The sequence below is a fragment of the Varanus komodoensis genome, unplaced genomic scaffold (genome assembly GCF_004798865.1).
Source record: "Varanus komodoensis strain SLA01 unplaced genomic scaffold, ASM479886v1 scaffold21, whole genome shotgun sequence".
Taxonomy (NCBI): domain Eukaryota; kingdom Metazoa; phylum Chordata; class Lepidosauria; order Squamata; family Varanidae; genus Varanus; species Varanus komodoensis.
The window spans coordinates 14510175-14537089 of NW_025335589.1; the positions used below are offsets into that span (position 1 = coordinate 14510175).

Sequence of the window (26915 nt, forward strand, 5' to 3'; positions counted from 1 at the left end):
CCTGACTAATTTTAATTCCTCCCCACCATGTGTACAACCTGCTATATAAAACATGTATATTCAGTCAATTCTTACGACTCGTTTAGTTTAGTTTAGTTTAGTTTAGTTTAGTTTAGTTTAGTTTAGTTTAGTTGTGTGATAGGCCATCATTCTAGGGATCTGGCTATCTAAAAGCCTGTTTGCTTGCATACAAACCTGCACAGGTATTAAGATCTTTGGGGATGATCCTTTGGGGATGATCCATCATCATTGGAGATGCATTTTGTTGGTGTGCAAGGGAGATTCTTCTCAGTGGCCACTCCCAGGCTTTGGAGCTCCCTGCTAAAGGTTCTCTGCCTCTCTGTTTTCCTTCTGTGGCAGTCAAACCAAGGCTCAGGAGCTGCATGTAGCTCTTTGAGTTTATTTTGCGGTTCATGGCTTGGTGCCTGTGGGCGTCCTCTTGCTGCTTGCTGCCCACAGCCATGGCCTGAAGGTGCCCACTGACTGCTTCTTCTTGCATGATTCTTCCAATCCCTTTTTAAAGCCATCCAGATTGGTAGCTATCACTATGTGACAACGAATTCCATAGTTCAGCTATATGTTGTGTGAAGAAATAATTCCTCTTGTTTGTTCTAAACCTTCCACCAATCAGCTTGGATTACCCCAGGTTCAGGTGTTTTGGGAGAGGAAGCAAAATGTCTCCTTCTCCATTTTCTCCACTTCATGAATAATTTTAAACATCTCTATCATCTCTCCCCTTACTAGCCTTTTTTTCTAAGCTCAAGAGACCCAGTTATTGGAGTTGCTCCTCAGCGTGGAGAAGATCCTGCCCTTTGATCATTTTCAGTGCCCTTTCTGTACTTTTTTCATTTATTGAAATGAACAATGTCCTTATTTGGGTGAGATTACTAGAACTGGACACAATATTGAACCTATGGTCATACCAAGATTTGTATAAGGGGAATAGAATCTTGGCAGTTCTGTTTTCTATTCCATTCTTGATTATGCCTAGCATAGAGTTTGCCCTTTTCACAGCAACCATGCACTGGTTTTTCATTGAGGTGTCCATCACTACACCAAGATCCCTTTCTTGCTCAGGCACCGCTAGCCCAGATCTCATCAGTGTATACTTGAAGCTGGAATTTTTTGCCCCAGCATGCCCTACTTTACATGTATACTGAACTGCATTTGCCATTTTGATGTCTGTTCTCCCAGCTTGTCAAGCTCCCTTTGGAGTTCTTCACAATCCCTTCTGGTTTTTACCATCCCGCCTACATTGGTATCACCGGTAAACTTGGCCATTTCACTACTAACTCCCAATACTAGATCATTTATAAATAGGTTAAAAAGAATACAGAATGGTCCTAATACAGAAAGCTGAGGGACCCAACTGGTCACATCTCTCCATTGCCATTTCTTCCCACTCACTGTCTTTTGTTCTTTAACCAATTAGTGATGTATTAAGATGACCTTCCCTTTTATTCTGTGACTGCTTAGTTTGCTCATGAGCCACTGGTGAGTGACTTTGTCAAAAGACTGTTGGAAGTCCAAGTAAACAACATCTACTGGATTTTCCCTGTTTACATGCTTGTGGACACTCTCAAAGAACTCCAATAGCTTAGTGGAGTGATAGCGAACATTTTAGAGACCGAGTGCCCAAACTGCAACTCAAAAACCATTTATTTATCGCAAAGTGCCAACACTACAATAACACCTGAAAACTGAGGTTTTAGTTTAGAAAAAAACCCTCACAGCCAATTCAAGTGAAAATATATATATATCCTTGGCAGTGCACTGACTGGCCATGTAAAAGCTCAGACAAGTTGTGGCTAATGAGTCGTGGCTCGTGACGTCATCGCCTGGTGCCGCTTCTCCTTTCCAAGTATGTGCATGGCCCCTGTGTGTACTATTATCCGATGTTCAGCTGCTGGGGTGATGCTGGGGCAACATGGCTCGCATGCTGACAGAGAGGGTTATGCTTGCCTGCTGTGACACATATGCCATAGGTTCACCACCATTGGCCTAACCCTACCCTGGTGCACACCCCTAACCCTAATACAAGGGTAAAATACCATAGAAAAGAGGGTGATTTTGAAAATGGCTTCCTTGAATAGCTTTTGCTGCACAGCTCATCATTTCTGCCCATACTAAACACATTCCAACCATCAAAATCATGCCAGGACACCTCATTTTTCTAACCCTAACCCTACCCTGGTGCACACCCCTAACCCTAATGTAGGAGTAAAACTCCACTGAAAATAGGGCGATTTTGAAAAACCCTCCCTTGAGTAGTTTTTTCTGCACTGCACATCAATACTGCCCATTCTAAACACATTCCAAACATCAAAATCACGCCAGGACACCTTGTTTTTCTATCTCTAACCCAGTGATGGCAAACCTTTTTGAGACCGACTGCCCAAACTGCAACCCAAAACCCACTTATTTATTGCAAAGTGCCAACACTGCAATAAAACCTGAACGCTGAAGTTTTAGTTTAGAAAAAACAACTCACAGCTAGTCCAACCAAATCTCTCTCTCTCTCTCTCTCTCTCTCTCTCTCTCTCTCCCCCCCCCCCCCCCCCCCGGCAGTGCACTGACTGGCCATGCGAAAACTTGGATGAGTCGCAGGTAATGAGTCGCGGCTTGTAACATCATTGGCTGGCGCCACTACTCTTTTCCAAGAATGTGCATGGTCCCTATCTATCTATCTATCTATCTATCTATCTATCTATCTATCTATCTATTTAAAGTTTTTATATGCCATCCCCATTGCTACACAGCCTCGGGACGGCTCACAATAACAAATAAACAAATAGAATTACAATTACAATTAAACTTGGAAACACACTGGCTGCATAATTAAAACTATAAATATTAAAGATTATTAAAATACTGTTTGAATAAAAAGGCCTTGGACTGGCACCAAAAAACAAATAACAACGGCGCCAGGCAGACCTCTCTGGGGAGCACATTCCACAGATGGGGCGCCACCGCAGAAAACCCTATGTGCACTGTTATCCTATGCTCTCCTGGTGTAGCAATGCTGAGGCGACTTGGCTCGCGCGCTGACAGAGAGAGCTCTGCATGCCCACTGTGGCATGCATGCCATAGGTTTGCCACCACTGGCTTAGTGAGATGAGCCTTCCCCTTGCAGAAGCTGTGTTAACTTTTTCTCATTAAGGTTTGCCCATTTATGTGCTTACTCATTCTATTTTTAATTATGCTTTCAAGCAGTTTACCCAGAACAGATGTTAAGCTAACTGCCCTGTAATTTTCCAGATCTCCCCTGGATCCCTTTTAGGAACTGGTATTACATTGGCCATTCTCCAATCCTCTGGTATAAGATCTGTTTTTAGGAACATATTAAATATTTCGTTAAGAAATAGCAATTTCATGTTTTAATTCTTTAAGGACTCTAGGATGGATGCCGTCTGGACAGGGTTATTTGCTGACCTTCAGACTGTTAATAAGGTTGAGAACTTCTTTGTTACTACTATCTGCCTTACTTCCTCAGATTCTCTTCCAAAATACATAAGCTGAGACGCAGGTATATGCACTGCATCCTCAGCTGTGAATACTGATGAAAATAATTCAATCAGCTTCTCTGCAATCTCTACATCCCACCCCCACCCCTGAATACTGCACCTTTAATTCCATTTTCTAGCTGCTTTTGATATATTTGAAATTATTTATTGTTGCCCTTGATATGCTCCTCAAACAGTTTCCTTCCTTCTCTGATTGTACTGCTTACATCCTCTTGTATAACCTTATAGTCCTTTCTATTCTTTTCATTTGGGCAAGACTTCCATTTCTTGAAGGAAGCTTTTTTTCTTCCTAATGACTTCCTTGACACTACTCGTTAAAAATGATAGTGATTTCCTGTTTTTTCTGCTACCTGTACTTATTTGTGGTTATACCTATTATCTGTGCTTCTGCTACAGTATTTTTAAGTAATCTCAAAACAGTTTGAAATGAATTTACTGTCTTGGTTCCCCTCTTCAGTTTCTGCTTAACAGTTCCCTTAATTTTGGTGAGTCTCCTCTTTTAAAGTGAAACACAATTCTGTCTGATCTCTTTGGTAGTCATCTACCTAACTGTATATTACCTTTTTTGTTTAGTCACAAAGTTGTGTGTGACCCTTCATAACCTCACAGACAACATTCTTCCAGGTTTTCCTGTCCTCCACCATCCCTCAGAGTTTACCCAAGCCCACACCCACTGCCCCAGTGATACCATCTAGCCACCTCAACCTCTGCTATCCCCTTCTCCTTTTGCCTTTGGTTGCTCTTCCAGCATCAGGGTCTTTTCCGGTGAGTCCTTCCTTCTCATTAGATGGCCAAAGTATTTAAGTTTCATCTTCAGTATCTGACCTTCTAAAGAATAGTCAGGGGTGATTTCTTTTAAGGTTGACTGAAAGTCCAAGGGACTTTCAGGAGTGTTCTCCAGCACCACAATTCAAAGGCGTCAATTCTTCAGTACTCAGTTTTCCTTTTGGTCCAACTTTGATAGCCATACATTAGAACTGGAAAAACCATAGCTTTGACTATATGAACTTTTTTTTGCAGGGTAATGTCTCTGCTTTTTAGTCTGCTTTCTAGATTTGTCATAGCTCTCCTCCCAAGAAGCTAGCTTCTTTTAATTTTTGTGGCTGCAGTCACCATCTGCGGTGATCTCAGAACCCAAGAAAATAGAATCTGTCACTACTTCCATTTCTTCTCCTTATTTTTCGACAGGAAGTGATAGGACTGGGTGCCATGATCTTAGTTTTCTTAATGTTGAGTTTCAGTCCCAACTTTTGCACTCTCCTCTTTTACCTGCATCAAGAGGCTCTTTACTTCCTCTTCACTTTCTTCCATTAGAGTGGTATTGTTTGCATGTTGTCTGCGTATTGTCGATATTTCTCCCAGCAATCATAATTTTGACTTGTGATTCATCTAGCCAGGCCTTTCACATGATGTACTCTGCATATATGTTAAATAGGCAGGAAAACAATATACAGACTTGCTGTACTCCTTGCCTAATTTTGAACCAATCAGTAGTCCCATGTCCACTTCTCACTGTTGCTTCTTGACCCACATACAGGTTTCGCAAGAGAGAAATAAGATGGTACTCCCATCTCTTTAATATATTCTGAATATTACTTATCTCTCCTGTAATTATCTCTTCGGATAGAAAAGGGGGCAGAAGGAAGAGGAAAGTGGTGACCCACCCAGTTCTGGCTCTGGTCCCATCCAAAGGTGCTTTGACCCTGCTCATTGCAGCCCCTGAGAGGGAATATAGCCCTCTTTAGAAACAAGGTTGCCCACATCAAAGAGCCAACATCAAATTGTTTGTGAGTCCTTGTACCTAGACACCTGGTTTGACGCACTGTTTATCTGTATGAGCATGTCATGTCAAGCTTTCTTTATGCTTTTCCTACTCAACAAATTATCAGCTATCTACAAGTAAAACTTTCTTTTAAAAATGACATGTACAGTGCAGTTAATTGTAAAGGTTAATGTAGCACAAGGCTGTGAAATAAGTTGGACACATTCTTAGAAGGAATAGTATTGTAATTAGAGCCATCACATTTACTGAAGAGAGTTGGACAAGTCACCAGACATATAACAAAGTTTGTAGGCTCTTGCCCATGTTTCTTTATTATGTCTCAGGTATTCTGCAAAGTAAAGCTAGAAAAGGCTAGATAAAGGATTGCTAAAGGTATTGCTAAATGTCTCTTTAATAATTATGATGGTTTACAATTTTCCACAGAAAATACTGTGAAAAAAAGTTACAAATGTCAGTTGAACAGAAAACATTATTCGTCTCCCCATTATAACTTCACAACAGCTTTATGTGGTAGGCTGAGGGATAGTGACTGGGCCAAAACCAGCCAGTGGACTTCATGGCCAAACAGGGACTAAAACCTGGATCTCCTGGGTTCCAATTCAAGGAGGATGCTCAAAAATGCAACCTCCCTGTTCAAGTACTTGTAATCCAGTCTGAACCTGGGAGGAAGGCGAAGCCATCAAAGTTTTGCAAACAGTCCTTGTAAATGCTCTTAAAAGGCCTCTGTCTTTTTGAAGTAGTCACAATAAAAACGTGCATAATACTGATCTTTTTGAAACAAACAGGCAAGCACTCAGCCATTTCCAACACAGGTGTGATTCATACATTTGTTGCTTTTTCTTTCTTCTCTTCTTCTCAAGGAAATTATGTGGGAGAGAAGGGCTAAACATTCTTTCTGTAAGCATAATTTCTACCATCTTCAAACCAAGGTTAAGTAGTAAAACAGTATCACAAGAAAACCAAATGATGCATTACTTTCATCTGAACTAGTTTGGCCCTTCATCTTAAAAACCTGTAGTTTGGCCCTTCATCTTAAAAACCTGTAAATATTTACAACATATCAAGCATTACATTATATTCAACAAAATCTTAACAAACCCATTCAACAACAATGAGCCAATGAAATTGTATTTGTCAGCTACTTTGAAATGAAATGTTTCTATTTTCACTCACAAACAAACACTGGTTTTTAGTCCTAACAATTTTCTGTTTGTACAAATATAAAGCACTGAAGAACATATCATTGATAGATGTAATATAAGTGTCAGCACTTACCTCTCCTGTCATTTCTGCCTGCACTTGTGGATTTATCTGAAGGGCAAGGACAACGTCCTTCACACTTCACTGAAATCTGCTTCCCTGAGACACAGGCTTGATATTCTAGTTTGCACTATGATAGAGAAAGAGAAAGTGTCAATCTTTGAACGCGAAACTCTTTAATAATGTAAATGCTAGACCATTAAGTATTTTGAAATAGATTGAAGTTAGCTATTTGTCACACTGTATTTGTGATGATAAAGTACTACAAAAGAAGAAAATGCACCCAGTAGTCTAAACCATGGCCTGAACTGTTCAGGCCCTGATGATATGGTCAAGGAGTGGTTTCTATCCTCCCAGGTATGGATCCTATCTTAATGTGTAAACACCATACTTGGCAACAAATGCAATGAACCCTCATAATTCTGAGGGTTAATTTCAACCTCATACTCTTCACCTGTTGATTGGAGCCCTAATGAGTTAAAATAGTATACAGGAAGCACCAGAATACCCACTGAATGCATTAAAGGAACTTATCCTAATCTTTTACCTCCTTCATAGATTTAACCAAGTCTATAATCTTTTCCATAGCTATCCTGAATTCTTGTCATCAGCTATCATGAAAGACTGTTTAAACATTTAAACTTGAAAGTCTATCCATGTAGCAGCAGTGCAACAGAAGCACAATACTGATATGAGAGCTCATTTTATTTCCCTGTGCTTTGCTTATATTCTGGAAGTTATTATGAGTTTTATATTTCTATGGTTATAGCAGATTCTAACTCCCGAAAAGTCAGCCAACTTTCTTGCCACAGGTATTAGAAAAGAGTCACAGATATTAGGGCGCCATTCTTTCAAACCTGGATGGTTATGAGCTTCAGTGGAGGTCAAGAGGATCACAGAGACTCAAATTGTCTTCACACTTCCTTGCCCTCCAAACCATTTAGATGGCTAAATTCTCACTCCTCATGAAGAAGAGAGCCTGAAACACTATTTAGATTCTTTGTAGAACAGAGAAGTTCTAGTGTTCCCCACCCACTTGAAAGACTGTCTTCTATCAGAGTTGCAGCTCAGGTAGAATTAATTGTGCTGAATACAAGGGCAGTGGCAGATGGAGTCTTCAGGACAATTTCCAAAGGCTTTTTAAAGTTCACAACAGGGACTCTAGCTTTTCCTATGGCTTGCCAGGTAGCATCTCTATGGCTCTGAGATTATGCCTGAGATGATCTTGTAAAATAATATTCTATATTAACAGAATATATGCTTAAATTCTGGCTTAGGTGGTACTTGATTTTGTATAATCTTTGGACTGGAAATAAAGAACTTCATTACATACACCATATAATTACTCGTTCCATCTGAATGCCTACTGTGTCAATTTTTGTGGAACACCCTAATCTTGTCTTGTTGCTGTTTACTTTTCTGAAATGCCAATTCTTTCATGGTACAGCATGATTCCAACTTAACATACCACATATGGTTGCAATTGTGCTGCACATTTCTTTTAGCCCTCTTCCATTAAAAAAAACCCCAAATCTCTAGTGGTTTCAGTGGAAGAAAATGCAATGTTCCAGCTTCAGATTCACCCACGGCCTCTTGGGAGACTGAAGGAACTTTAGATCCAGTGGCTGTAATGCAAAATTTAAAAAAATTGAAGTGACTGGTGGTATTTCTATGCCCTCAGTTTTCTGTGGACAATTTGGAACATCCTCGGTGGCAAAGAAATACTTGCATCCCCTCCTCAGATAGTCCAAGATAGTTAGGATTACTCTGCCTATTTCTTAACCACAAGATGTTACAAGGAAAAGAAGGGACAAGGAGACTATTTTTGTGTTTAAAATTCCTTTAAACTTGAGAACTACGTTTATTTTACTCAAATAGGAAGAATACGCAATGAACTTTTTTTTAAATGCCCACCTTTATTATAACTTACAACTAATACAGATTTGGTGCAATGTATTTTATAAAATATTTCTAAATTTTGTGTTATTTTCCTCCCCCTCATTCAATTATTTAAATGAATCATTTGTTTAAACAGTATCCTGAAATGATAAAGAATACAGTATAATTTGACTTTTTATGCAATACCATTTCTTAAACAACACCCACTGATTGCATTGCTAATTCATCAAGTTCAATTTACTCAATTATCCAAGGCTGAAATATTTATAAAGTTATAAGTGAACTAAAATATCACATAAAGGGCATGCTCATTAGTATTTAATTGTAGGGAAAATGCAAAACATACATACTTAATCAGGAACACTACTTCATGATGCTTTGAAAAAAGCTTTGCAAATTATTTAACTTGGGTTAAAATTTAGAAAAGATTCATGCATGTACTTTTATTCTTCTTTTGCTTTTCATTACATTTTTTCACTCTGTAATTTATCACATAAATTCCAGAGTTTTATCACTTAAATTTTTACACCTATGGACAGAAAAAAGCCCCAAATTCACATATGAATTTTTCTTTGTCCTTTTAAAAGTAAATTTAAATTCTGCATTTATCCCTCCATAATTTGCCAGGATCAGAAATAACCCTGTGCCTGTCCAGCTCCTTAAAATCTAAGAAACATTAATATAAAGGGATGAAAGAGAATGCAAGCACAATCTGGTCTGGTTGACTACTATAGTTATCTGGCTATACAAGTGAATGAATGCTGAGTGATATAAAAGTGAACTCTTGAACCAATTTTATCATATGTTCTGAAGCTTGGGATAGAATATCAGGGAAGAATATTATTTTTGGCATTTGAAATTTGGAGGTATAATTAATGTTGATTAATTTCAGAGAAAATGTGTGAAAGTAATCAGGAGTAACCCCCTGACCCACCCCACCCAGTTATTTTCAGAAACTGAATAAATAAAGATATTTTGAAAGTTCTAAGAAAGTTGTAGGTTGTGTAAAAAGAAATGGAATAAAGGTAAAATGTTAAGTTGAGTAAAGAAGGATTTGGGGTTTACTTAGGGTGTGATATATGCATAAGTCCACTAGGCATCCATTACCTGACAAAATATTGAGTTCCTCAGACTGAGGATGACGATTCTTTCTGTTGCAAATAATTTCTGAAAATTTTTAATTTGGAAAATGAATATTACAGGGGAAAAAATCAGGTGTGAAGTCATTATTCTTGCAATGTTACTGCTACATGCACTTGAAAATTTTGGTAAAAAACTCCATCGAAACTGCCTGTTTCCCTACATGAAAAATGTGAACATATACATGAGCATATGTGAATGTGCATTTGCATACATGTTCAATGCAAATTACTGGAAGTCTAGTTTACATAACATGCAGAAGAAAGGAATTGCATTTCACTGAAAGTCAGCACTATTTATAAGCTAAATTAATGAAGATGACCTTTGCATCCTGCTCTTTGAAGCCTTGTCCAGTAAAACAAATAGGTAAGTACCGATTGCAAATAGGAAGTTTCTGGGCTCAAGTCCCCAAGTTATAACATGTAAACGTATTCATTAGAACTGTGGACCAGGTCATTTTTTTTCTATTTTTAGCATAAGAAGGCTCTCTATTGCCTGCTAGTTTGCTAGCAGTGTGTAGACAGATTGAATTGCCTTAATTAAGTATGCTAGATTCCAAAATAAGAAAAATCCATTAGAAAATCCATTGGGGTTTAGTTGCCCCTAAATAGCCTGCTCTCTTAAATGACTCCTTACATTATTCTTTACAGGTCTACCTATTGGGAATTCCCTCCTGAAACACTTCTGTGGTTTGTACTTGCTCCCTCAGTCTTTAATCCCAACACGAGTTTTGTCCTTTTAAAACTCCTGCCTCCCTCTACCACATTGCCTTTGCCAAATTACTGAAAAGCCTGTTCTTCAGTAAATCTCCTAAGTTCTGTGTTTTACATCTGACACCTCATTTAAACTTTCCACATCCATGCTGAGTGCCTTAAAAAAACATCCACACAGAGACTTTTAAGAGTTGAAATAGGATACTGAATAGTTATAATGAAAAAGTATGCTTTTATACCCGATGAAGAGTTTAAGACAGATTGCTGGGGGTGGGGGGGTGGAATACCAAACCAGTACTCCGGAGGTTTGCTCTAGGTTACACTGCAAATTGATTTTTTTCACTAGAAAACTTGTACTGAATGAACACATTGCTAATAGTACTCTTAAATTCCAACAAACACAAACAAATCTCTCATAAAAGTAAACCAGGATTCTAAAACCCACTAGAAACATTGCATATATAAAGTGGAATTCCTACCCCCACCCCTGAAAAAAAATCAATGATTTTTTTTAATGCAACAGCCAAAAATGTAGAGTTAGATACATTGGATAAAAGCCGCCATGTTTTATGCAATACTTCTACATGTGGCATCATGTTAAGAAAATATTGGTATTTAAAGTAAAAATGATGGAGTAAGGATTATTGATGCCATAGATGCAGAATAATGAAACTGTGCATTCATAGAAAGTTTTGCTTACTTATCTGCATTAATTCCATTTTACATCCCAAAGGAGAGAAAGGTGAATTGTCCCTTTAAAATATAGTATAATGACAGGAGTTGTTGGAGTCATTCTGACATTTGTATTACAAAATAATACCAAAAATACCAAAAAAAAAAAAAAAAAAAAGCATTGCCCTACATGTTCTGGAATTCTAATACCTAAAGCTCTAATGCATTATCTTTTCTTTGAAATAGAAAAATCAACAATTTATGTACATAAGCATACTGCAGTACTATACCAAAGGAACATATAGTCCAGCATTCTGTTTCCTACCAATCCATCTAAAAAGTGCACAAGCATGTGATAAGAACACAGCCCTCCCCTGCACAACAGATCTACATATAGACATTACAATATTTGCAGTTTAATGTTCAATCCATTTCCAAGTAATCTCTTACTTTTTTGAAGCTGTTGTGCACCTAATTGACTTAATTAAGCTAACTCTGATGACTCCACAATTCCTTCTTAGGTTAGTTACTACCAGTTCACTACCCTGTCAAACTATTTGTAAAGTTAGGAATTTTGTACCTATGTGTATCTGTTAACATTTATTTAGACAGGACAACAAAATGGCAAATAAGGTTCATTCACATAGTTTTGAGAGATCATTTTGGAACTTTTTAGTCCAGTTTGGTTTTCATTATCCTGAATAAACTGGGGCCATCCACAAACCTGGCCCATTTGCTCAAGGAGGACAGGAGTTTGTGTGTGTATGTGTGTGTGTGTGTGTGTATTTGGTGTGGGGGGAGGCTAATCTCAGCTCAATTACCTTGGGCTACTAGAAAAAAACTTTTCAGATAATTATACATGACAAATCAACACAGTATTTGTGGTCACTACAAGTTTATCAACTAAACATACTAAATCAGGTATTCTTTGATTTCTTTTACATACTGAAAAAAAATCAAAGTTTTCTGGAAAAACTGTGTCACTGGATGGTAAGAATCCTGCATGTATCATGTGAACTGTGTGGCATGAACACTGGGGTGAAAAGGTGCTTAAAAGCAAATATGAAACAGATGAAAGTTATTGCCATGATCCGCACATGGAGTGCCATGATCTGCACTGCACTGGAGCACTTGAGAAATGCTTGCTCATTAATGAGATGAGCAAGAACACAAGACAGAATGTACATATTTGCTATTCATTTTCAGAGCAGGAACTAGGTTTTTCTTCCAGTTGTAATACAGATTATACATATCCATCTTTATCATCTGCACTACCACAGTGCCCCGGCTATCATTCCTACAATATGCTGATCAAACATTCTGAAGGTCTAGCGGGAGTATGAGAGCATGACATGGAAATCCCAACGTCTCTATTGGGACATTTATATTGTTACAGTGCTCATTTCTACACAATGGATGCAGTTTATTGATATGTGTTCAAAAAGTGCACTGTAAATTTACAGAAGTCATTGGCAAATAAACTGCAAGTGATAGAAAGTAGCTCTGTGATACAGCAATAACATGTCCTTACTGAAGCTTGACAAATATAATTAAAATGAGCTTTGCCTGGAGTGAACAAAATATTTATCTTTTATGTCAACTTCAAGACCGATTACCCCTCAAAATAACCTTGATTTTTATAAATCAACATTATCCAGTTCGAATGACTTCCAAAGGCATACATCTTCACTAGGACAGTCAAACAATCAAGAAGCTTGGGAGTGAGCTTGAGAATGCAAATTACTATCTTTCATTATCATTAAATGACTAAAAGCAGCTTTCTTCCAACTTGCTGTTGCCCTCCAGATGTGCTAGAGATACCCAGGGCAGGCTGACAGTGGACTAGTTAAAGAGTTTGCTACTGTTCTTAGTTGCTTGTTTTTCTCCCCCTCCTTCTTTGCACTGATTAAGGTGAATGAGAAAGTTCTTAGAAACTACAAAGGCTTGTGGTCTTTCATGCAGTTCCCAGAATTCCATTTTGTGAAGTCACTCCTTAGTTTTATTATTGAATACAGTTAGAAGCAAAACAAGAAGTCTGGACTGTGCTTCTGGTAATGTTACTGGAACATCAATGTCAGCCCTCTCCATTTTGGAGAAAGGATTGCCAATGGTTCTGGCGGAAGGTGCAATAGACCCACATATCTAGTTCATATCAGTTAGAGAATTTCACACACATACCTCATGGGGAAACAAGTTTGTTTGTTTGTTTGTTTAAAGCCTTCATTGGAATCAATGAAACAGAAAAGGAATTAAACACACATAAGCTCATCTATGCATGATTAAAGGAGCATTGGGTTTGCCTTCAGAAATCTAGACAAAGGGACTTAGCATTAACTCACACACTTACAAACAGAAGAGAGAAAATGTGGCACTTAATTCTTTACATCCTGGTTTCATACAGGAACCCAACAACAAATTACCATGTTTTGAAAAGCCCCTATAGGTCTGTAAATGAAGCTAAGCATATATAATTGCATCATGAAAGAAATGTTTTGTTTTTGTCATTTACTTGTTGCAAGTAATTCTTGACAATGACATGCACATAATCCTTTCAAAGTAATTTTGGTCACTCTTTAAAACTTAAGATTTAAGGTATCTGGTAAAAGAGTTGTCTATAGAAAGCATAGGTTTTCTATAAAACTGTACATCTATGTATTCAAATAAGCTCTTTGTAAAATCAAGCAAATTAAGTAAATGGTATACCTTTAGTATATTTTTTCAGTATGTAAAAAGTGACATAAACTTTTGATGCCTGCATTTCAGTGAAAAACCACAATTTTATTATTTAACAATGGGTTTGCTGTCTTCTGAAAATATGAAGCAAACCCAATGCTAATAAGTAAACTTGCTTAATGAAATTGACTCATGTTGTAATTTGTCATGTGGATATCTATTTTTAAATTAGGTTGGATTGCACATATGTTACAGAATGTGCAAAAGCTAATACATTGGTGTAAATAGGATAAACAACAATGTTAAGGCAGTAGAATGCTATATAATGTCTAGAAATGTCTAATAAACTCCATTAATTATCCCTACCTGAGAGGAGTATGTGTGGCCATCAGATCCACAGACAGGATTGGTATAAACTACTGGACACTGCTTGCATTTTGATGAAACAGGACCAACTTTCCATTGTTTATGACGTAGACCAGCCTCTTTCATACTAAAAGGAAGCAAAACACATTAAATAGTCAATAATCATAATAATGAGGTTCAGGGATGTGTAAAAAATTGAACAGAATTGACAATTGTGTGAGCAAATGAACCATCCAAAGAACATAACACTGTCTTCTCAACAAAAGGAGAAAGGTTTACAACTCCTTGGAAAATCAGAAGGGATTGAAGGTTTCCAAGGACTTGATATCAACACTGAAATGGCAAAGAGAGCTCTAAACCCTGTCCCACACCCAAGAGAACACTAGTGAATGCTAGTAATTCACAGACTTACTGGTACATTCTCAGGAAGAGGGGAATGGAGGAATCCTTATCTAACAGTGGCTACCTTCATCTCCTGCTTGGAGATAAGACTAATCAAAAACAAATGGAAAGGGGAGCATCACATGAGACTTAAGTATACTTTTAAATAATCTGATGGAGGTTTGCTTCCCCTGACAATATATATGGTGCTTAAATATTTCACTGTCTCTTGTCAATCAAGAAGCATAATGAACGAAAACTCAAAAGTAGCAAATGGGTCAATATTCTGCATAGCAGTGAGTGAGGGGAACTATCCTTAAAGACAACTGCATCCACTTGCCTGTTTGTTTTGATTCACCAAACTAATCTTCATCTCAAACCAAGAGTTAGTAGAAAGAAATGCAGGCACCATAATTCAAGTAGTGGCCTGCTTTTAATATACATAATTCAGTCTAATAAGCAGACATATGCACAGGCATAGCACCTAAACACTGCATCACTGCATTGGCTTTTTTCTCCTTGCTTCTTGGCTTAAAGAACCATTATTTCTCTTTGCACTGGAGGGGAGAAACAATGGTTTATGAGCTCAAAATAAGACAGGAATGTTTAAATAACTTCAGACTACAATTTAAGTTCCCAGTTTGTTTCAGTCTTCCTATCCAGAGTTTCCTAGTTTGGATACAATAGGAAAATTTGGTTAATCAAGCCAAAAAATGTTCAGATGTGCACAGCAAACAGCAACAAGGGAAGAGGCAATGGGAGGGAAATGTATGGTCACAAGATTTATGCACATATTGGTTATTAATGACCTAGGTTTTTCAGCCTGTATTTGGATAAAGCCAGACTAGTTAACTTTGTTGAACCATGCATTACTCAGTCTAGGAAAAACAACTTGTCAAACGATATAGCAATTGAAAAGTTCCCATTTCAGAAATCCTTGGAAGATCTGTTATGTTACATCAGTGGAATCCAGCAGCAATGACTTAGAGGTAAGCTGTACATGAGCTCAAGTTTGAGTGTTGACTTGAACAAGTCAATTATTTAGCTACAATTTTTCCATTTATTGTAATGTTCAAAGTCACCCTAGTGCTTCTGGGAAATTATAGAGCTGTTCTTAATAGAGCTTGAATGGAGAATGATAGCCAACCAATATAAAGCATGATTCTTTGATAAATTTGATTTCTGAAGCCCTAGCAAGACAGTAGCATTCATGTTCATTCTGTCAGTCTAAATTTATCTGCCTCTGCCTCCACTTTTTTGATAGTGGGAGGATTAAATCAACAGTGGTAGTTTTTGCCTAGGTGTTAGAGCTGTTTGAATTTTCTTTAATGGAAAGTTTGAGAATAATTTGGCTTCTTCATCTAACAAGCTGATTTTTAAAAGTGCCTGTTTCAACAACTGTTAAGCATAAACTAACATAATATGCCAGCCCAGAAGAACCATGATTCTATAACTTATTATATTTGTATGCTATCCAATGGCCAGAGCTCTATCGATGGTTCCAAAACAGAGGTGTAACTATGAACCAGAATAAAAATAGAAAAAAAAATGTGAAGAGGAAAGGGAGAGAACATGCCAAAAATTATTTTAAAAACAGCTTTAATTTTCTGTTTTCTCTCTTATCACATGGCTATAGTTGAAAAAGGGAAAATAATTTAATGCATTAATTTAAGTTAATAGCACATACTGCTTAGATTTTCTATAGCCAATTAGTGTAAAGTTCTTAGCCACCATATATATAGTTCCCCCTGTGACAAGTGGCAAAACAGCAACCCTTTCCTGAGGAAGTTTAAGACAATTAAATAAGATGTATAACAACTTACTTTTCATCAGTACTGTGGATACAAGAATACAACAACACTGCCCAGCAAAACTTTTTAATACTAATGAAAGTAGGAAGTTCTTCCCCTGCCAATCTTTCCCAACCTGGTGGCTTCCAGATGTTGTGGATTAAACTCCCAGAATTCGTGATCTGTGACCATACTAGCTGGAGCTAACAGGAGTTGAAATCCAAAACATCTGGAAGCCAACCTGTACACCTATAAGTACTGAATAGGCTCAGTACTTTTTACTGTTTAAGGAGGTTCATCAAACAAAGTTTAGCAACATTTGTGCTGGTTTACTTGTAGCTTTGCTTGCTCTCTCTGTCTCTCTCAAACTGAGAATATGTGGAAAAATATAAAGAGAAAAGAAAGTCAGAAAGAAAAAGAAAGTTGCAATGGCACTAACCATATTCCACACAATGCATTCAATTTTAATTAACTGATTTGTTCTCTATTATGCCTACTGCCAGGGGAGAAAAAACATAGAGGGGGACCCTGGAAAATTGCCCAGATGCAGCAGAGCTCTGGAAGGTGAGACTTTTGACCTTGGAAGATAAAACATTTCCAGGAGTAAGCATGTGTGAAGTGGAAACAACACCTACACAGCATTCTCACAGCTCTTGGTAACAACCTAACTAAATCATTAAGTAACAGTGTTCCCTTCTGTAATTCCGCATAGCACTGGACTCTATGGAGACATTCCTAAATGGAAATTCTATTTCTAGAGCCATAGCATATATAACAGAGTACAATATAAATCAAGCATCAAATGGAAAGTTGTTCTTGGCAGATGGGGTATCATGAAAGGAGACAAAAGTCAAGAAGACACAAAGTCAAGAGCACACAAGGGAGATAAGACATGTGATGCTGAAAATGTAATTGTAAAATATCATCTAGGAAGTTAAAACCTCCATAACACAAAAGACAGTTTAAGGACTATGAACATTGAAAAGGATATTTTAAAGGTTAATTATAGGAAGCAATGATTTTCTTTTCCTTGCAAAAAAGTACAAAAGATTTGAATGATGTAAGGACATTGGACTGGAGATATAATGAAGTGCTTTCTGAAATTAAAGTAAATTACAACTAGGCTTACATGCAAATAGCCTGAAAGCCACTGTGGCATAGTGGGTAGAGTGTTGGGTTGGGATTTAGGAGATATGAGTTCTACTCCCCATTTAGTGACAAAGCTAATGGGTGACTTTGGACTAGTCACTGACTCACAACCTAACATATCTCACAGTGTGGAGTGGAAGATAACTGCATATGTCATCTTGAAATCCCCACAAGAGGGGAAAAAAGGTGGAATATAAATATAATAAATACATATATAAAAAATATTCCTTGGACACATTTAGTATAGCTCAGACAATCAATTTGATCAATTTTATTGAAAGTCATGGAATAAGCTTGAATTCAGCTTTTATATTTGCAACTTTAAAAGCTTTTATTTTAACTATAATTGTAACTGGTTTTAGTTGCTTTATTAAAAAAAGGTTAAAGACACTATATTATATTTTGTTATGCTGTGGTTTTGAGTTGTAAGTTTTTGTGCTTTGGCTATTGGGCAGTATACAAATGATTGTTTATAAGCATACACTCACACCTTTCCATTATTGCACAACAGACCTGAACTGGCAAGGAGTTGAATCATCATTGTCTGTAGCTGTCCCTTTAACAACTACATCTGCATGAACTAGTATATGTTTATCTCCGTATTATGAAAAGACTGGGTCTTCTAATTTTTATGCATCACTTTTTGATTAAGGAGCAGTAGTAGGCCACTATAAATGTATGTTTGTTTTTCTGTCCAAGTAAGCGTTATTGTCAAGATAGAGAACTTTAGAATTCCCAACAGTAGAGGACACCAAAGAGCTTTCAGTAAGTATTAGGACTTTGCCCGAACCATAAATCTGCTACTTCCTTCTTTGCTTGAGCCTCTGAGGTTGTGATGTCAGCTGCTCCCTCTAGGTACCATGGTATTGAGCAGAAGTGAGCAGAAAGTAGATCTGAATCTTCTGATAGGACTTGGTGATTGGAAAGGATTTTTGACTGTGTGCACGCACGCACGCACAGAAAGAGAGAGAGCGCGTGCAACAAAAAGTGACCAAGCCCAAATGAAGAAAGCCTGAGGTAAACAGGGATGGGGGTTTTCTGTTAGTGAAAAGATTGTGAGTGCCATTCAATTCTAGTAATCAAACAAATTCCTAGGATCCAAATGCTTGTAATAATAGTATTCAATTTATTTCACAGCTGTGTGAAGTGTTTAACTTTAACAGGAAGAAAATGAGACAATTATATACAAATCTGGGTTATTTATACAAGTGAGTCCTATCCTGGCTACAAGAATATTCAAGGTATTTTACCATATCACAAATCAGCTATACAAAGATGAGCTGTAGTACAAAATGTCAAATGAAATAAAGTTTGAAAATGAACTGTGTGTGATTCACAAAATAAAAATAAGTGTGTATGCAGAGGACACAATTTCCAAACACATTTATTCTTGCATTTATAAATTATTTCCTTTCTCTGCACATGTTCCAAATAACACACATAAGAAATTTATCAATGGTGTCTGTTTATATAAGTCCTGCCAGCTCTAACTCATGTCTCACCACTCATGGGATTTCTGTGTCTCTCTCTGCAAAATGTCTCTTTGCACTGCAACTGCCTAAATTGATTTTCCTTACTAAAAAAGAGCTCAAATTACATTCTATAGGTTAGAGAAATGGAGAAGAGGAGTCTATCAAATTGTATCTAAAAACACTATCCCTAAAGCTGACTATATTTTTTCAGTAGAAAACAGGATGTACTAACAAAGAAAGTGAAGGTACAATATATACATAGCCCCGAGCAATGGAATGAAAAACTGGAACACATTATTAGAACTTTGCTACTGTAAGTAGGGTGTTGGGTATACAATTACAACAAACCATCATGGAGAAGGGTATGAATAAGTCACAAAGAATGTACAAGGAAGTGCTCTGAGGGCATAAGGACAGATATATTGCTGTTCCAAAAGGTACACCTTCATGCACTGGACAGACGTAATACAGAAGAGCTTTGTTGGATCAGACCAAAGGTCCATCTAGTCTAGCATCATGCATCCAACAGTGGCCAACAAAATGTGAGTTAACTGGGGAGGGAGGAGTATTGAGACTCACTTACTAATTTGAAGTAACATGGATATTCGATTTAGTTATCCTGGCTAGTAACAGTTGAGAGACTTCTTTTCCTATGAACTTGTCTAATGCATTTTAAAGCCCCACAGGTGGCCATATGTCAGAGAATTCCATCTAGTAATCATGTGTTACTTGAATATGTGGTATGTTTTGCCTGGCTTGAATCTACAACCTATGAAATTCATAGGATGACCCTGAGTTTTATATTATGGAAAGAGAGAAAACCAGATTTCTATCCACTTCCCCTATATCACATATAATTCTATCACAACTCCCCATCCCTCTTAATTGTATTTTTGTAAGCTGAAAAGACAAAATCTTAGGCCTTTTTGAGGGATGGACGCCATTTTTTATTTCCACCCACGTTCCAACCACATTCCCTATCCCTTCACACTCCACATGAAGCTCTGCACAAATGTAATCAGTGGCAATACCAGGTATAAGAAGCAACTATTGTATTGGCTTACTAGCAAAAATGTAATTGCAGGAACTCACAGAAAATAAGTTTCAGAGCTGCTAATTTTAGCATCTAGAAATAATTATTTGTTGACTGAATATTTTCTAAACACCAAGATTTTCTGAGAGCTTTAGTTCCATAGTATAGCTATGCTATATTTATCCCTACAGCTTGAAAATCCATTGTGCTTATATTCCTTATCATTTAGTATTAAAAGTTGTGCTGAAGCCTACATAAGACACAGGCCTAATGTGTCTTATGTTGGCCCCTGCTGATAAAGTGATGTAGTGATCTTTGGAAGATGCCACTATCATCTCTGTGAACTCCAGAACAACACTGAATTTTAGCACTGAACTTAAATCTTCTAACACCTTCTGAAGCTGCACCTGAAACCCCTATTTCCCACAATTTTCTTTGCTAGGCCTTCTTCACTGGATTCAGAGGGAAGAAAACTCAATCCAGAACTGGAGATCATTTGGGTTAAGACAGGTCTTAAGAATTAAAGCTTGACAGTTGCTTTTCACAATTAGAAATATTGCTCTCTACTAGCCTGCCCAGAAATCTGGGAGAGAAAATAAATGCCTGTATATTTTGGAACAAGGAAGAACCATCCTAACCCTGCCAGTAAATTTTCAAGTAAATTAAAGCTATCTTGCTCGCTTTCACAAGCTGCAGAGCTCTAGATTTTCACATAGAACAGCACTGTTGAGGAGATGCTTGACTAGTAAGTAGTCTGCTTGACTACTGAGGCATAATTGAGCTCTGTACGCCAATTTCTCACCCACCCAAAGGAAAATAATATATATATGTACACAAACACAAACATTAATTCTATACTCTCAATACAGAAGGTCACAGCCTCCTTCTGATAAATCATAGCTATATGTAGGATTTAAGACATAGCTACCAAAGGTTATGCATTCCCTAGCAGTAACAGAAGTGATTGAGTTAGGGGCAATGATAGAGAACAGTCTTCACAAAAAATTAATTCCTCCATTACCAGGGGAATTGTGTAAGAAATGCATGAGAACAAAAGGATAAGGCAATAAATGGAAGAAGTGAGTTGGAGGAAGCAGTGAACTCCTCTTGGACTTCTTTTGGTCCAATCAAAGCACTTACAGCTTGTCAAGCTCAAGAATAGTGGTAGGTCACCTAATCATTAGCTTCATAAAAGCATAATATCAGGAGACTGGTACCAGTAATTCTGCCTGAGCTGGGAATCATGTAGAATGAACTAACTGGCTGACATGCCAATGGAACTCCTGAAAACATCATGAAGAAACTTTGCTGTTGTAGCTGTTACGTCCTATGAAGTTATTTTTGACTTATAGTGAATGAAATATGAATGAAATATTTCCAAAATACCCTGTTCATGATGTGGCAATACCACCCATTGATGGAGGAACAGCAATCAGAAGTCACAGATAGAGACAGAAATAGAATTGAAGTACAAGTTAGAGTGGAGGGTATCCTGCAAAAGAATGTGTTGGTTGAATGAAGACAGAAGGCAAAGGAAGGTACAATTCCTTTCCTTCCCTATCCCTATCACCCTGCATGTATGTTCATAAGTATATGCACTAATGAGTTTTGTGTGCATGTATGTAGACTTGTGAACAGTGTTGAGAATGGATGCAGGATACACCACTCTGTTCCCTTCACCACAGCAAAATTATTAGAGATACCTAATTGAATCATAGAATAGTAGGGTTGGAAGGGGCAAGAAGGCCATCAGGTCCAACCACCTGCTGGTGCAGGATGCCAATTACACCAGTCCACTCAGATAACTGTCAAGCTTCTTCCTAAATGTCTCTAGTATGGAAGAGCCCTCAACCTCTCTTGGCAACTGGTTCCACTGTCATATTGCTCTGACACTTAGAAAGTTCTTCCTTGTGTAAATTGTTATATTTATATGTCTAATTAGCATCAATTGGTTCCAAGACAGATTTCCAGCCAGAGATATTACAGGGCCTGACCTGCTTAGTTTAAGCAGCATAAGTCACTTGCATTCAATCCAGTTTTGAGGGCTATCCCTTATCTTTCATAACTTTCACCCAACTAACTTAGATTACATTGTACTATGAGCAAATCTATAATTATTCCCAAAAAGCAGGGACTAGTAAACATGAACGTCTATTACATTCTGTATTTTGAATAACAAACTTGAATATATAAAGATGCTTGCTTGCACTGGACTAAATCATGAAGTTTCAATTTTGTTAGGGCATGACACCAACTGTAGAAAGCTAAAATTTGGTGCACAGATGGTCTAATACACCCTAATTGGTACAGATATTTTTAAAAGTGATGATTTTTACACTTTAAAGTGATACCAAATTCAAATCTTACATAATAGCTGCATTTATATATCACGCTACTCCATGGTTTGTTATATTAAGCTGTGGTTTGTGATTTTAACCACAAAATGTCCTGACACAAGCAAATTATAGCATGTCCTCCCTATTTTAGTTTTTCTGTCCCCCAACCATTTTGTCTTTCTTTAGAGTAATTTTGATTTCAGGTCACTCTTGTTGAACATTTCTAGGTAGAGTAGAAGTGCAAAAAAGCCAGGAATAAGACACAGAAACTCATGCAATGTTTAGCTGCTCCAGCTTGCAGTGGGAGTGACTGAGTGACAGGAGATCCTTGGCTTGTTGTAACATGTGAACAGGGCCATCATGCACTAACAAACCATGGCTTCTTTTTGTGGTTTGTGGCTGGTGAACAAACTGTGAATTGTTTATGGGGATGTGTTCAGGCAGAATCAGTCGACAGATTTCAACAAAACTTACCACAGTTTAGCATTAAATATGAATTATGAAAATTGTCCAGGGGACAAAAATTCAAGAAAACAGAACTTAGGGATATGCTAAACTTTCTTCTTCTTAAAGGTCAATAATATTCTGATTGGGAAAAAGTGAACTTTCAGTGGCAGCAAGGAATATATTCCATATCCTTGGTGATGATATCCAAGAATGACCTTATTTCTGCTCATAAAATACAAGTTGTATCACCTCTATAACAGCAGAAATGATAAAATAACCATACTGTTGATTATACTATAACTGTTTTATCTAGAAAAGACTTCAGAACATGACTTTTTCAAAAGCTCACACCATAAAAGTCTTCATTTCTCACTGCTTCACACAGTTTTCTTGCATTTTATTGATGCCATCCAGGAAACCTTTCAGGTCAAGACCAAGAGGTCATATCAAAGACAATGTCCATTTCCATTGTGCAGTCTATCAGAGTCAGGAAAATTCCTCTTCTGAATCCAAAGTAGCAACAGAGTAACATAAATAAATCTTGCTTTACTGTTATAGCTCATACTGCTTTTTAATGGATTGTACTAAATGGGGGGGGGTGTCATTTAGATTGCAAAATGGTATAAAATGTTTAAATAAAATACTTCAAAGGCTTTTGTCAATGACTGGATTCAAATGACATGACAAGGACTGCTAGCCGTGATAGGTTGTCTGTCCGAACACAAGAGCATTTAGTTCCAGGTGGCTTACTATTCAGCATCAAGCCATACAGAGAAGGTTAAATTTGACCACTGTCAGGATATAAGGCTTCCCCTGATAATCAGAACCTGCTTAGTTCCTGCTAGAGCTTTCAGTCTCCTGATGAGCACCACCTGGAGTCCGGTGGGATGAGCTATATAAGAGCAGGCTCTTTCCTCCAGGAGTGGTCTCAGCAGTACAAGTTTGTTTGTTGTAGTGGCTACATCCTGCCTGAGCCTTACTGTGTTGCTTTAGCAATACTGCTTTTCCTACTAGCTGAGGTCCAGCTCCTGTATCTTGCCTGATCCTAGTGATCTATTTTACCTTGCCATGCATCCTGTCCAGTTTTCCTTTCTTAAGGTACCTGCACTCTGTTTGTATTCCTGGTTCTCAGCCCCTGACTTGTCCTGCCCTGATATGTACTTCTGGTTCTTCACCCCTTCCTGTTCTGTGACTATGACTTGGAATTTGCCAATGGAAACCCCCACTGGACTTTGCACTCAGTATTGCCTTGGGAGGTCTGTGCCTCTGGTCTTGTCCCCCGCCATCCATGCCCCAGACCCCCACAACGGGTTGTGTTATCCAGATCTAGAAAATTGATTTTATCATGGGTTGCTGAATTAGGTTAGTAGGTTAGAGTTGTTCCTTCATAAGAGCAGCAAAATTCCTGTGATGTTTTGTTTTCATTATCTTCTAGTGACTGCTGCACATCCACCAATGACAAAATGTTACTTTGGAGGAAATGTAATTTGTTTACTGCGTCTTCCCCAACCCAAGACTCAAAAATGCACACTTGAGGTGGTGGTGTTGCTGCAAGTTTGTTCCTATAGCTTTCTGATGCATCCAGTATTTCTTGATCAATTTTCTTGGTATTTGTCTGTAAATGCAAGCTGCAGAATAGAATGAGAAATTTAAAGAACATTGACAAAAAAGACTGCCAACTGGCTAATTTCCCAGTTCTGTCACAGTGCACAACTGTGACAGACCTGGGAAAATAAGAAAGGAAGGAACCAGCAGTATGTTAGAAGACCAGAAAATTGGGGGAGGGGAGCCAAGGAAGTGGGTGAACTAAAAGAAGGCGGGCCGTATTTTCGCTTTGGCAATGTGATCCTAACCATTCTGTCAGGGGGGTTGTTTCCCCCCACCTTACAAGCTGACAAGGACAAAGGCTTCCTGACTAAAAAGCTTTATTATGTTAAAGCTGACTGGTTAAGCTGGCTGTGTGCTACAAAAGAATAAGCCTGCAGAAGTCAATAACAAAAGAAACAAGCAAAGTTAGAACACCTGTCTTTAGGAAAATACAGCTTAATGATAAGAACTTGATTTCAAACTGAATGACTTTTTCCACCTTTACAAAACTAAAAAGAGAAAACCATATTTTCAAGGTGAGTCCTCCAGTCCTCCAGTTTCATACCTATGGCTTGGAGAGTCTGCTCCTTCACAATTAGTCCAACCCTCTTTACCTGGCATCATATCCTTGGATTAATGCCATCAGGTCTACCCCCTCCATATCAAGTTTGTTCACTAAACATTTTCAAAGAATTTGTAATTGTCTGATGGCTGTATGGTTTCATTAGCCATGGCATTTTCATAGCTGCCAATCTGGCCCGATCTCTTAATCTGACTCAGCATCTCATCCCACAGCTTCTGAAGACTCTTTAACTGACTCCATCTTACCAAGGCCGAGGGTCAAAATGCTGCCTTTTGCAAACAAGTGTAGGACTTTGTTGAAGCAAAAAGCCAGATCACTTGACACTGACAATCCAATGGGGCAAATGTTGCCACTTAGGCAATCTAGCTTCCAAAAGGTGATGCTGGAAGATTATTGTTCTGTGCCATAGCAGTTATGCCATGGGGTACTTCGGGGCTCTGTTCTATCCCCCATGCTTATTAATATCTACATGAAGATATTAAAGGTTATTTAATAGAGGTTTGGGTTATTCAGAGGTTTGGGCTGAAGTACCATCAATATGCTGATGACATTCAGCTCTACCTCTAGTTTTCGTCAAATTTAGGTGAGACAGTGGCCATTCTGAACTAGTGTCTGGGATCCCTGACTAATTTTTTCCAAGGGGCACAGAGTGTTTGGGAGCTGAAGGGGCTCAAGTTTGTTTTGCTCTTAGTAGCTTAATAACTAGCTATAAAATCCCTTAATTGTGATATGGTTGCATTAAAGTATGCATAAAATCTCCAATATATTAACAGATATTCTGGTCTCTCACTTCCAACTACTTTTTTTGTCAAACAAATCTAAAGTACTGTGGAGCCTGTCCCTACAGGAATTTTTGTTGGGGGAGAAGAGTTCTTCATGGGGTAGTATAAGAATCATCACAGTTGCACAGTTCTACAGTAATTGGACTAATCAAAGCTATATAATGTTACCATTGTGAATAAAGTAGTCTTGCTCATTAGCCCATTACAAAAGAATTACTGTAAATTCAGCCTACGTGCAGCATCACTTCCTGTGCAAACAAACATAGATAATACAACAAGCTTGAAACTCTTCCAAGCTGGCAGACTGGCAATGCAAATTATGCAGTGAAACAGAAAGCTTTCACTAGATTCAATAGAGCTTGGAGCGTAAAAATGATTAAATGTTTCTGTACACAAGAATACATCACAATAATGAATCAAACTAAAAATTTCCAAGAAGGGTCTCAACTGCACCAGCTGGGCTTCTTCAGACAGCAGTGTTATAATGCAAAATGATGACATTCTAAATAGCCTTGTTTCCAACTTCTGTGCAATCTGTCTGAAACATGTCTTTAAAAAGAGGGGGGAGGGAGGGAGAAAGGGCCATAATTAAAAATGAGAACTGTTATCATATAACCATAAATGAGAAGAAAAGGAAACCCAATCTTGTTTTTCCTTTATTTTAAAGCAGGGTATCATTGCACAATCCATTTTACAAGTGTTTTAAAATATTTATTACTTTAGTAGTAAGCTGAGTTTTGTTCTGTTAACATGAACCAGTCTTAAAACAGCAGCCCACTGACTATCACATGTTAAACTAGAGCATGGGAGGGTTAAGAAGAATGCTCATACATGAAGCACATGAGGTGAGTGAAGCTGTGCCAAATTCCATGTGTTTAGGTCAGAGACTAGTGGCACAATAACAAGACAGGATTTCTGAATAGAAAGAAGAGAGTGGGGCTATCATTCAGCAGTTTATCCTCTCATTAGTAACCAACTGTTCCTTCAATTCCTCATGAAATGGCATGATACACCTACAGACATTCCACCTATAGCAACAGTTGCATTATTATATGCTGCACTTTACATGGCAGCTTAAAGTGAAGATCAAGATATTCCTACTTTGGCTAAACTGCTAAAGGGTTTCTAAACACTGTGGTAGCCTGCTTATCATTCTACATGTGAGTCTTACTTCATCAAACAATTAACAATTGTGACACAGGACACTATTGTCATAGGCAAAACAATGGGCAGGATCACAAGTTACGGTAAAGAATATAAGCCAGCACCCCACATAGGCCACCAAATGTCATCATTATCCTCAGTAGGTTTGGTGTATTGTGTTG

General features: G+C 37.8%; 1 protein-coding gene across 2 annotated transcripts in view; it reads right to left on the reverse strand.

Moving 5' to 3' along the window:
- The window catches only part of SPOCK3 (SPARC (osteonectin), cwcv and kazal like domains proteoglycan 3), a 139703-nt gene that overhangs the window by 35859 nt on the left and 76929 nt on the right, over nucleotides 1–26915 (reverse strand). For both annotated transcript variants that reach the window (XM_044430801.1, XM_044430802.1), the window contains 2 exons: nucleotides 14031–14157; nucleotides 6583–6697 (listed from right to left, as the gene is read on the reverse strand). In XM_044430801.1, coding sequence (XP_044286736.1) covers nucleotides 6583–6697; nucleotides 14031–14157 — 242 coding nt within the window. The remainder of the gene's footprint in view (nucleotides 1–6582; nucleotides 6698–14030; nucleotides 14158–26915) is intronic.